This window comes from Poecilia mexicana, unplaced genomic scaffold, assembly GCF_051168715.1.
Source record: "Poecilia mexicana isolate PSO_F unplaced genomic scaffold, ASM5116871v1 scaffold_21, whole genome shotgun sequence".
Classification (NCBI taxonomy): Eukaryota; Metazoa; Chordata; class Actinopteri; order Cyprinodontiformes; family Poeciliidae; genus Poecilia; species Poecilia mexicana.
The window spans coordinates 12,782,902-12,795,528 of record NW_028263390.1 but is presented as its reverse complement, the minus strand read 5'-3'; the positions used below and the strand labels follow the sequence as shown (position 1 = coordinate 12,795,528).

The following is a 12,627-nucleotide window of genomic DNA, read 5'->3' as shown; positions in this document are numbered from 1 at the left end:
TCTAGAACTAAATACTGATTGACCATTGCCATCAAGCTTTTGCAGTAACTAGCAGTGAGTCTTTTCCCACAGATCTGGATGAATTTTAACCCTTTTATTTATCTACACTGAAGACTTTTCAGTGGATGTAAAAGATAATTCAACATCAGCCAGACATACAAGTACACCTTAAAATATTCTGAATATTGTGAAAAAGTAAAAATAAATGTCACTAATTTCAGAGTGTGCACATGTATGTGTTTCACTTACTGAAATGCACATTTGTATGTGTACGCATGAAACATTTCGAGACTTTATATGTCATTTTGATAATTATGGTCTACAGATAATGAAAACTCTCAACTCGGTGTCTGAAAATTGGAATATTGTGAAAAAGCTAAATATTAGAAAGCCATGGTGTCAAACTCTAATCAACTAGCTTAAATCTGATTCAAACTGTCAAATATAAAAAAATAAGAAAAAGAAACGTACTTTGAATGTTTTGTAACCAAAAACAAGACCTGCAATGAACTGGAAGCTGCTACTGATCAGTTTTAAATGGCCATTCACTGAGAGGATGCTGTCCAAGAAAGAGACACCTGCTTTCTTGGACAGCAATACCTTAAACCTTCACTAAGGTTTTATGAAAGAAGACAAAGATTGTTTAGCAGCAATAAAAGGAAATATTTTTGGAGTTAATCAGAGAGTTTCAAAAGGAAGTACGAACTATCAAGCATGATATTAGTATCAAGCTAGGTTAGTCATATCCAGACAGAGTAAGACTCCAAGTTGTTTGGTGACTTTAAAAAAATGTTTGGAGTGACATTATATTAGGGACATGTACCCAAACATTGGTGAGAATATGGATTTTGGTTTATGTGGCTCAGACAAAATCCACAATAAATTCAAACCTAAGCTAAATTGGAAATATTTTTTTCTGAAATTAAGCATAACTCTATGTTCTTTAAAATTACAACTGTGACTGTATTCTCTTTAGTTACAAAATAAAGGAAGTTTATTTGTCACACACACTTAAAGTTGATGGATTAACCACACAGGTTTCAAAAACAAGCAAACAAACAAAAAGACAACAGAAAAAGCTCAAACACACATCTGCATTCATGAGAGTGATCGGTTTTTCCAGTAGGAGTTATTTTCTCTGTCAGGACACATCATACAGACGTACCTCTACTTGGCAAAGTCAAAAACGGACAAGTTTTCCAAGCTAACATACAAAACTGTAAAAAAGAAATGAACACTTTCAATAATAAAATCTATCATCTCTATGGTAAAGTTTGTATTATGGGTCCTTTTTCATATGCGTAGTTTAAAAGGTTCAAAATAAAGTGTCTTTTCCAGAACTCACTCCTTGGGTTCAACTGCCAATGGAGGAAAAGCTGACTACAATCAGCAAAGTGTTCATATTTCCTCAGTCTCATCCTTCCATCTCTCTAAGCTTAGAGAAATGCTTAGTTCTTCTTTCTGCACCTCCGTCATTCAGGGTGACAAACGCGTGTGGAAGCTGCGTGGTCGGATCATCATGCTGACTTTGCGTAGGGAGTAATAATCCGAGTCTTTCCAAGAGTACCAGACAATCCCATCAGGACCCAGTGAGCCGCGGCCTTTCGGAGTGTAATGGCCTCCCTGCGGAATTGGCAATACAAAGTAAACGCTTGTGTTTCTGAGAGTGTACTATTAGGAGGTTTCTGTTTGTGCTTACCCTGTAGTAGACTCCATTAAGGTTGGCATAGAAGCACTGGTTGTACCACCAGCCGCCGTGAGAGATCTCAGCACAGATGTTGCCAGTGTCTGGAGTACTGAAGTGCTGCTTGTCGTGGTACCAACCAAAGGAGTCCTGCACTGTGCCACTGAAATCTGACACATGGAGACGGTACTGATGCTCCTCATCTTCCACACTTGGAACAAGCATAAGAAGAGTCACAGAAGTTTTTGGAAACCTATTAGAATACTTCGCAAGGGATTGAGCATTGTTGTTTTCCTCACCTGAAGCTCTGGTAGAGGGCATGTTTATGCTGGATGCTCCAGTCTTCCAGGTCGATGCGGAGGCTGTAGTCTCCCTGGGTGCTCAGCTCATGGATGTGATTGTTGCCCAACCAGAACTCTGAGTGCAGGTCACCAAATCCATCCCTGTAGTCCCTCCAGCTGCGGTCAAAGCTCACAGAGCCGTCAACTCGCCGCTGGATCACGGTCCAGCCACCACCTTCAGAAATGGAGACGCTCAAAGATCAAGACCTCCAAAGATTCTTTAATTCCATGTCAGCTCAATCTGCAGCTTAGATGCAGTCTGAAGATGCAAAGGGGAAACTGTGACAAGTTTCTTCAAACACTTGATAGATTCAAAGAGTGCAAAGACCAATTTTTTTCCCCTACTTTCTATTTATGTGGAGTAAACCTGCAGGGTTTTAAAGAGGATTTTCAAAGGTTTCGCTCACCGTCTGTGTCCATGTCACAGTAAACCTCCACCGGCATGCTTGCCAGCAATGGCACCACAGTGTAGAGACCTGATCTCCTCACGCCGTTATAGTAGATGGAGGCACAGTCTATGGGACAGTTCCCCACATGCTGGATCTCTGCAGGAACAGGCCAAATTGGGATTTTTGGCTCCCTCTGGTGGTGCATCACTACATGAACACGTACCTGGGTGCAGGGCTTCTTGAGTATTCTGCAAATGATTGGGCCGGACTATATTGATGGAACAGTCTGAGCTTCTTTTGACTTTATCCATCAGAAGGGTCAGATTATGCAGCTGGTTCTAGGCAGAAAGATAATTTGGTAACAATTTCAGCCAATTCAGAAAAACGACTCAAAATAATACAAGGCAGCATTACAAGTGGACATTATACCTGCAGGTCTAGGATGAGGGTGCCCTGCAGATGCAGCAGAGAGCTGGCCTCAGCATAGTGAACCTCCAGCTCATGGAAACGCTGCTCCAAAGAGATGTTCAGGTGGAGCTTCTCTTCACTCTGATGTACGAGTGAAGTATGTGTCAATATTGGACAAACGCACACAAAAACACAGTGAAACTGCTTCGCAGATTAGGATCACAAAGAGAAATGGTAAGTGTGACGACTGAAATGTGTTATCCAATTTCTTATAACAATGAAATCTCATTGAATATGAGTATTGTAGTAGTTATTGTATTTGGATCTGTGTGCTTGAACGTGGAACAAGATATTGTCAAATCCAGAGACAAACTATAATGTTTTAACATCATAAAGTCTGAATTTTTACCTAAGTTTCTCATTGAAATTACTTCATCAATCTAATAATACAGCCAATGTATTGCATTAAAAAAATAAATAAATAATAAAAAAAAAATATATATATATATATATATATATATATATATATATATATATATATATATATATATATATATATATATATATATATATATATATATATAGACTACAAATGACAGTAAAATGCAATGCAAAATAAATAAATTTGCTGGCTCCAAAGAATGCTAAGTACTAAGTAAAGGAGCTATTTAACACCGTCATAAGAAACCGCCTAAACATCTCGCTTTTGAAAACACTTGTAACTTCCTGTGGCAGTTAGCTGTGCTGCAGACCTGACCACAACTTGCAGTAAATTCACAATAAATGTTATGGCATTTTACAATTAAAATAATTTTAATTCAATCACACATACATTCCAACTGACCCTAGTTAGAAAGAAGCTCATTAGTGTGGAGTCATGCAGGGTACACCCATGGCAGGTCGCCAATTCATTACAGGACAACAAAGAGACATACTGGACAAACAATATGCATGCATACCTTTGTATCTAATGACAATTTAGAGAGATCAATTAACTAATTAACTTAGCAGTCATGTTTGTGAACTGTGGAAGGAAATTGGAGTACCCCTAGTTACAAGTTACTTGCGTACACAAGGAGAACATGCAGTGTCCTTGCAGAAAGGCCCCAGGCCAGGATGCAAGCCTGGGACCTTCATGCAGCAAGGTAACTGCAGCCACCATTTGTAACTCATAGATTCAAATTCAGCTGTGACACATACTGACAAAGAATAATAGTAATAATAAAAAATAAATAAAATCAGGACCCCCAAACCCTGAAGATGTTCATCGACACACTAGCTCTTTCCACCATCCACCACCTGTGGTCGCTGACTGATCCAGCTGAGCGCCTCTTCCTATATAAGCCCATCACCTGAGAACACATGAGGCAAGACGTGGAGGAGGAGGCCAATCCTGTTAGTGGCTAAGGTCAAGGACATTCTGGGATGGAAGCCAGCTCGATTACCTACAAACATCATTAGTCTACAAATAATGCCATTTATTTCAATCTTGGGGTGGATAGAGGTAAAGTTTTACACTACTCGAGTGTAAGTCAAATTTTTATTATTCAAATATTTGAAACAAGCATAAGACCAAGAAATCTACACAATTAACCTCCTACCCAAAGACCTTCCTTAATGTCTCGCACACTAACACGGTTATTCACATTTTCATGTGTCACTGCAGACCAACTCAAAGCTGTTAAAAGGATCAGTCCTAATAGCTGACCCACATCTGCGTCGGTCACCTGCAGCTCGAGGACTTTGATGCGGTGCCGGTGGTTCCTGAGTTCCTCCTGCAGCTCGGAGATGGTCTCCTTCAGAGCCACGATCTGCTGCTTCCTCTCCTCGTTCTCGTGCAGCCAGTAAGAAACCTCGTCGGAGCAGCGGAACATATCCGGGCATCTTCTCTCATCCAGCTGGGGCAGCGTGGCCACCAGCCGGCACATCCCGTCCTCCATCAGCTGTCAGAGAAGAGGATTTGGATTAAAAAGATTTTTTTTTTTACTAATTTTTTTTATGTTTTTTGTTTTTAAAAAACATGTTTTATTGGGGGTTTCAAATAATAAATCAATCAATTAGTTATTACTTAAAATGTTTAAGGCAAAACCTTGATGCAACCCCTGTGCTGCTGACTTGAAGAAAGCTCCCTGAAAAAAATATGATGTGCCAATTTATCTGTTTAATGTGGTCTGCCTTATTGGTGAGATCAAATCACCGTTAAACTTTTATAAAAAATATATAGATTTTTTTTACCTCTCACAATACAGATTTTTCTATTCTATTCTATTCTATTGTAAATCAAATACAGCTGCTATAATATGATTTTGCCAGATGTAGTCACACACACGTGAAGCAGATTGGTCTGTTTGTGTTTTATTCACTGCTGCCTGACATACAGTGTATGTAAGATGTTTGTGTTGTGATAGATGGGAACATGATTAATATTTTCAGGACTTTTTCCAATTTTGATCTGGAATGTAATCTGGACAGTTGGATTAAAAACAAGATGAAATATTTGGGGCTTAAAATAAAATTTGGAAAACTGATATAGTGGATATCATGCATAAATGTTGTCACTCTTACACTACGTTGAAGCTTGTTCTGCGTTTATAAGAGCACTTTGTCTATTTTGCTGGGCATCTTCTACATTGGTAATGTTTGCCCAGTCGGTGAGGGTGTGTCCTTTTCACAGCCCTCTACAGATTTTTAATTGGATGTTGTCATTGATTTGGATGCACGGTTTGGACCTTTGTCATGCCAAAATAGGTTTCTCTTCATCCTCAGTTTTCCAGAAGCTTGAAAGTTTTGTGGTGGCACAAACAGTCCCAAAGACAGTCACCTGTGTTGCCATTGTGCCATTATATTTCTTTGTAACATTTCAATCATTAACATGGGAGATTATTGGCACGTCTATTATACAGCCACTACTATCAAAAAATCAGCTGCTTTGCTGTTGTTTAAAACCTCTTGGGAGCCTAACCGACTGCATTTCTTCTTCCCTTTTAATTGATCTTGAATTAATGTCCAGTTCTTGGTAACATCACAGTTGCACCAGATCTTCTCCATTTGTTGATGACTTGTCTTTGTGTGTTCTATGTTATATCTAATTCCTTTAAATGTCTTTTGTACCACGTTCCCGTCTGACACCTTTTGATAGTGAGATCCCTCTAATGATTTGGCCAAATAGAAAAATTAACAAAGACACTCTAAGTGCGGCAGGTGTGTGCTGACTTATTTTTAGCATGAGTGTGACTAGTGATTAATTCTAAACACAGCCACATCTGCAGTTATGGTAGGATATTTACATATGTGTAGCCAGATTATTTAAGGCTTTTTTTTATCCCTTCGAAATATTTCAGATTTTGTCAGTGTGATTCGTATAGGTAAAAGGAAAACTGTTGGAAATAATTTGCTTTGAGCTTTTACATCCACCATATGCAAACATAAGCCAATTAAACAAGTGCAAAATGACAACACAACGAAGCCTTGTAGCTTTTATGTTATTTCTTATCCAGTTATAATGGCTGTCCCCCTCTCGTAAAAAATACTTGCAAAAATAATCTGTTGTGAATATATATATATATATTTTTTTTATTTAGAATTTTGGATCAAGTTTCCAGATGTTCCCTCAGCATGGTTCCAACTCCAAATGCTGGAGTTGCTTCTACCTTGAGACCCAACTGATGTGACCAGTAAATTTGTGAATCTATCTAATTAGAGAGGAGGACTATAAAACTTCACCTTTACTTTATGTTTCTGCAGAAATTAGACTTTTCATGTGACGCTTTTTCACACTGTACTAAATATTTTACAGTTTAGAATAGCTCCTTGGCTGATGTGTTATGTTTTCTCATCATTTCCATAAGGCATGCATTAAATAATCTACCTCCACAACAATTGTATTTGGTAAATAAATCCTTTGATGTTACTTTACTCTCTCAAAGAGAAACTAAAAACAGATGAATCCCATTTAAAAAAAGCAACATTGAACACATTCAGAAACGTGACTTTTTAGCCATTAGTACCTGGTTTGTGTATTCCCCACACTGTGAACCTCCGCCGTTGCGTGAAGTTGAAGTGTTCATGTTGTCTGCTTTGGCCTCTGGGAGCAGCAGGATGAGAAAGCAGAGAGTGAAGCCCACGCTCCAGCTGAGGAGGCTGAATGAGATCAAACCCATCGCTGTCACAGGGTCCGTCTGTCCCCCGCCTTTTCACTCAGGGTGGGCTTAGGATGTGGAAGTATGCGCCTCAGCATCTGATGCTCCGCTGGCTTTCCCTGAATGAAAAAAAAAAAAAAAAAGGAAGGCTAAGCTACACTTTAAGCCAAATTGAAAATCTGCTCACACTTCAGGAAGATGATGTTGTAACAAGTTGTTACAGGCCAGTATAACCGGTATCAGAGTACAAATAAGACATTTCCAGCCTAAAGCTAAGAAAACAGTACAGTACTCACCCCAGCTATACAGCACCTTCTACCCCCCTCATGGCTCTGTTTGGGCCAGGGGGTTCTCTCCATTTTTAGTTAAATTGTCCTCGTCTTTAGCTCCTTCCGAGTTGCTTTCTCTTAGCCCATGTCTTCCTCGTTCCCTGTCAGCGTAGAGATCCTAGTCCAATAATCCACCTCTAAGAGGATTCACTGCAACTGAGAAAAGGCAGGGGGCATGACAAATAGGGTGATAAAATTCTGACGTAAAGTGAGAAGTATAGAAACATGATGAGAAAGTACATTTTTTTTGCATGTGAAAATTTATTTTATTTTAAACTTTAAATAATGTGTGCATAAAGGTAAACCAGCCTTTCTTAAGAAAAAACATTGCTTATGAAAATAAACAAAAAAAAACATATTTTCTGTTTTTTTTCCCTTTTTTTCAAATGTCACTCTGCAACAGAGCGTCCCAATCTGTGTCTAATGGTTACGGTTTCATTTCTTTTACTGGATACCTGCAGGAAATGATGCTTCATTTGCATGAAAGAAGAGATTAAGTAATTAATGTAAGCGTAAAGCGGTTCACATAGAGAAAATTGTTTCAGGAGGTTTTGTTTTTCTTGAGCATCAACAGCAAAAACTCCTACATCAGCACACACAGCGAATAAACATAACCCACTGCACAAGCACAGTAATCCTGCACTAATCTAGAGGTAATGAAGACTAACGTGAGTAGGAGTATAAGGGGTGCTGATCCTATTACAGCACCCAAGCTGCACTTTACATTTTTATGCCCTTGACTCTGACTCATTAACAGACTGCACATATTTTGCAGGAAAAAGACTCCAAAGTCCCTTAAAACCAGAATATGTGCCAGTAGGTCTGAGGGGTTTGTAGGATCAAAATAGACACGATTGGCCCGGAGGAGAACTTGAACCAATGATGTGGTTCATCTTTCAGTATAAAAATCCCCATGTCAGTAGTTTAAACTGGAATGGTGGGCGGGTCGTAGGTGTCACAACCACTGTGCAAATTTGCAGAGGTAAAATTTAACTGTTAAAAAATATTACAAACAACTAAATGTCACCAACAACTAATTAGATTAAAATTCCGTTTGCTCCCAACTTTTCCAATAAACTCTTGATCCCACCCGGAGCCGTAAAGTTGTAGAAGAAGTAGGAATGTCCTTTTGTACAAAACTAAATTTAGGAGTGTGGGTTCTTGCTGGGAACTCTGACTTCCCCCCATGGATTAAAAAACACACATGCCAGGTTAATTAAGCCTCTTTAAGTTACCCTTTGGTGTAAGTGTGTTTGGATGGTTGTGTGTCTCACTGGCTCTCCCTGTGATGCACAATGACCTTTTTGGGGTCGTACCCTACTGACCGCTGAACAAAGGGGTCATCGGGTTCTTTGTGGGAAAGAAAATTGGGATTCAAATAAAGCATGTTAAACTGAGTTTATTCCAGACCTCTTGACCAGACCTTGAAACTCTATTATTCAACTTTGAGAGGTGAGAATTTGTAATACTGGCACCTCTGTATTTCACTTCCTGTGGAGTAAATGTAATTACCAAATCCACTTCCTCCACTGCATTGCGAACGTACCACATGCAAACCAAATCACACGCATAAACCATCTGGAATAAAGTTCAATTGAGAGAAGTGCATGTGAGCGCGCGTATGCGTGCGTGTGCGTGTGTGTGTGTGTTTGTGTGTGTGTGTGTGCGTGTGTGTGTGTGTGGGGGGGTGTGTGTGTGTGTGTGTGTGTGTGTGTGTGTGTGTGTGTGTGTGTGCGCAGAGCCACAGGGTGGCGCCATTTGACAGTTTACTGATCTGTTGGGTTTTACTGTAATCATGACATTTCTCACTTCAATAAACACACAAGCTTTTAAAAACTCAAGTATTTAGACATGAAATGAAATCTGCTTGAACGTATTTTACTACTAAGAATTAGTCATTTTCTGACATTTAATGTATGAAATGTTTAAAATATCCCTCTAAAAATATGGGCACTTCTGTGAAGAGCCATTACGTCCTCACTTCTCACTGATTCCTTGAATTTAAACATGTGAATTAATGTAAAGATTCATGTATGTCTTGTATTAGATTTTTTTTTTTTAAATCCTCGCTGAGGAAGAACACTGGTAAAATTCCTTAAAATTAGAGAGTGGAGTTATTTTGGTGTCTTTGTTCCTATAGTAATATGAATACATTTTTGATTGTTAGAGTTAAACAAATGCAAGATTAACAAAATGTAGTGGCATGCATCAAACTACATACTATTGCATTTTGCTGCATAGAAATATTTAAAATGAGAAAACCTTCCAATTTCTTAGAAGATTGCAAGTGCATCATGAAACCCAGTCTAAAACATATATTTAAGGCTTACAAAGTTTAGTCCAGCAGAAAAAAAAGAAACTAAAGCTTATAAATGAAGGAAAGGTGGAAAAGAGGATTCAGTCATAGTTTCCAGTATCAGACACTCATGAGTGTCAGCAGAATTATTGAGGGAAAAACTGCACTCATTCGGACATTTCAATCTCATCCATGACCACTGGTGGAAAAAAATAAAAAATAAATCCAGCACCTCAGCAGATTGCTTCTACATACATTTATAAAAAATAATGGGTCAATCTTACGAGCTCCGTGAACCGCGATAAAATACCACCTGTGCAAAGCAGTCAGTTTTAAAGTCTTCTCTTACCATAACCATGCAGAAATTACAGGATCGAAGTGGAAGGCTATGCAAAACCACAGAGTGAGGTCAGTGGCTGCTCAAGCACTGAGTATGCAGAGGTCACCAACTCTATATAGAGTTGATACTGACCTATCTCCAAACCTAATTGGAGTACAGTGTGTGGAGAGCTTCACAGGATGGGTTTACCATGATCAAACAGCTGCATCCACTCCTAAATCACCAGGTGTAAAGCGTTGATGCAGTGTTTAAATCAGATCTCCACCGGAACAATGAAGATGTGTCCTCTAGAGCGATGACTCATGCTTGGCTGAATAACAGTTCATAAATCAGATTGTGGGAGTTGCCAGCAGAATACTACACACTTGACAGGATTGTGTCTAGATTAAAGTTTAGCGCAGTGGGGATCATGTTATGAGGCTGTTTATCAGGAGTTAGTCTTGACCACTAAGTTCCTGTGAAAAGAACATCATCATTCCAAGACATTTTAGAAAATATCATGTTCATGTCTTTGTGGAAACAGTTTGGCTATGGCCGCATCCCGTTGCAACATTAACTGATCAAGGTTTATAAAACCATGGATGAGATAGTTTGCTCCTGACCTCAATCCAAGCCATCTTTTCGTGTCCAACATTAGTGTCTGACCCCACAAATGAGCTTGAGAACTTGCTCCTACACCTTGTGGAATGAATGTCCAGAAGACCTGAAGCTGTTACACCTCTAAAGACTGCACAGACATCCTCATTAAAACCGTATTTGATCGGAAATAGTATATCACTCCAGTTCATATGTGTGCAAAAGCAAACAAAATCAAAAGCTTTTTGAAAACAATGGGTCATGATTAGAGTTTAAGGGGTCTGCAATAATATGCTTTCATTTTGAAAAATATGCAATCGAGGTGTGATTTTTGATTTTTCTTTTCGACCTTACTGATTGATCACAGTCGCTCCTTCCTCTCCTGCTTCTAAGGTTGCCTTTAATGAAATTGTGATAGATGCACACATGGGACAGCTTATGTGGCAAATTGTGGAATATTTGTGGTCACCCTGCAACTTGAGAGTTTCCTTCCCCAACCTCCCCTCCTCTTTTTTTTTTCCTTTTTGTTGTACTGAGTTTACTTTCAAAGCACCTTTGGGTTTAAGCGCAAAGAAATCCAATTGGATCCAGAGCTGACAGAGAGCTGTGGGATATGACAGTGTTTAGGACTGTCCCCTATGCTCCACACCTCCTACAGTCCAAAAATAAACCTGAGTTGTTCTGCTAGGTTAAGTTCAAGTGTTGATTACTTGCCTGAAAGGCAGTAGATATGTTTATTTCAATCCTTTTCTTTGGTTTCATAAGACGCAAAAACATTTCTATAAAAGACACCCCCTCCCCACCCTATATACAGTTGTAATGATCTGTTTCTTTTTCATGGCAGTCGTTAAACACAGTGTCAGAATCAATATTATCTTTCATCCTCCATGAGTAAATAAGAATGCATAAGCAAGAACGCAGAGTTTGATAAACTACTTTTCCAGCTGAAATTGACTCCAAAATCAATATATGCTGATGGTGCAAAAAAAATAAAAGAAGGCGGATATGCATGTGTTGCAATAAAAATAAGAGTAGAATCTAAAGTTTAATTAAAGGGTCATCACAAAAATCATTTTGCCTTTCACTCATTCTCATAAAAATCTATACTTAATTGTAGATATTTGAGCAGTTATCAAAAGTAGCAGTGTTTTTGTGTTTTAGGTTGATATAACAAAAAATTAAGTGAATAAATATACAACATAAATTATGCTTTTTGTTGTACAACAGATTTTGGTATGATACTTCTTCAGATGTTGGACTTGAGAGTTGAGCAGTATCGCTCATGTCTTTTGAAGAACTAAGATATCAGTTTGACTTTCTGGTCAGCAACACCTCACCAAAAGCGTGCGTGTCATCTCTCTTGGTGGCGAGCTCAGAATTTCTCCACACCAAAGATTTTGTGGTAGACTCATTGCTTCGAAGGATGCTAGCGATTAGCCAACTAGTGCATCCAGCTGGATTCAGAGGTGTTGCCGAGCAGCTGGTCAAAAACAGAAACACAATGGTCTCCTACTTGCAGATATGCTTGCAGCTGTAAATAATCCACAGTGTTACTCAGGAAGCAAACATTTGTAGAGAAACGCAGCTGTATTGCGGTTTTTATTTGAGTCAGGTCTAAGTCATGCCCAGCAAATGGGCCTATTGAGCCGCCTCCAGGCACACCACATTCCACACAACCTCACTTAGTCAGCTGGCTGCCTCCTCAGCATTTTATTATGCTGCTTCTCTTCCACAACATGCAATTATATATCAAAGACTATTTGAATCTTATTAAAAAACAGTAAATGGAAATCTCTTGCACATGGCACCGAAACCAAACGTTTGTTGTCTAAAAGCACGACAGACTGTCGTAAAGGTGCAGCTTTCCACCGTTCTCAAGCTAACAAGCTGAAATTAAACAGACACTTACTTATATGAGTTTCCTACATTAAATCAAAGGAAGCAGCTCTTTGACGTGGGGGTGGGGGGGCAGACCTATGGAGGTGTTTGAGGTAAAATGAGTGATTTGCATAAAACCCATCAAAAAGTGATGCACGTTACTACAGACGCAGGCCATAACACCTGTGACAGCAGGAAGTGTTTACCTCTGCTGTCACAGCCTTTTTGAGACACATCTTAGTGACAA

The 12,627-nt window shown here is 39.0% G+C and overlaps 1 protein-coding gene across 1 annotated transcript; it reads right to left on the bottom strand.

Moving 5' to 3' along the window:
- Positions 1–1,036: 1,036 nt before the first annotated feature.
- On the bottom strand, positions 1,037–7,428 carry LOC106928317 (ryncolin-1). Its single transcript, XM_015004485.2, has 9 exons — positions 7,258–7,428; positions 6,830–7,080; positions 4,550–4,765; positions 2,844–2,963; positions 2,638–2,752; positions 2,433–2,570; positions 1,984–2,200; positions 1,700–1,895; positions 1,037–1,623 (listed from the first exon to the last, which is right to left on the bottom strand). The coding sequence occupies exons 2-9, from the start codon at positions 6,980–6,982 to the stop codon at positions 1,477–1,479; spliced, it is 1,302 nt and encodes a 433-aa protein (XP_014859971.1). The 5' UTR covers positions 6,983–7,080; positions 7,258–7,428; the 3' UTR covers positions 1,037–1,476.
- Between the last annotated feature and the right edge of the window lie 5,199 nt (positions 7,429–12,627).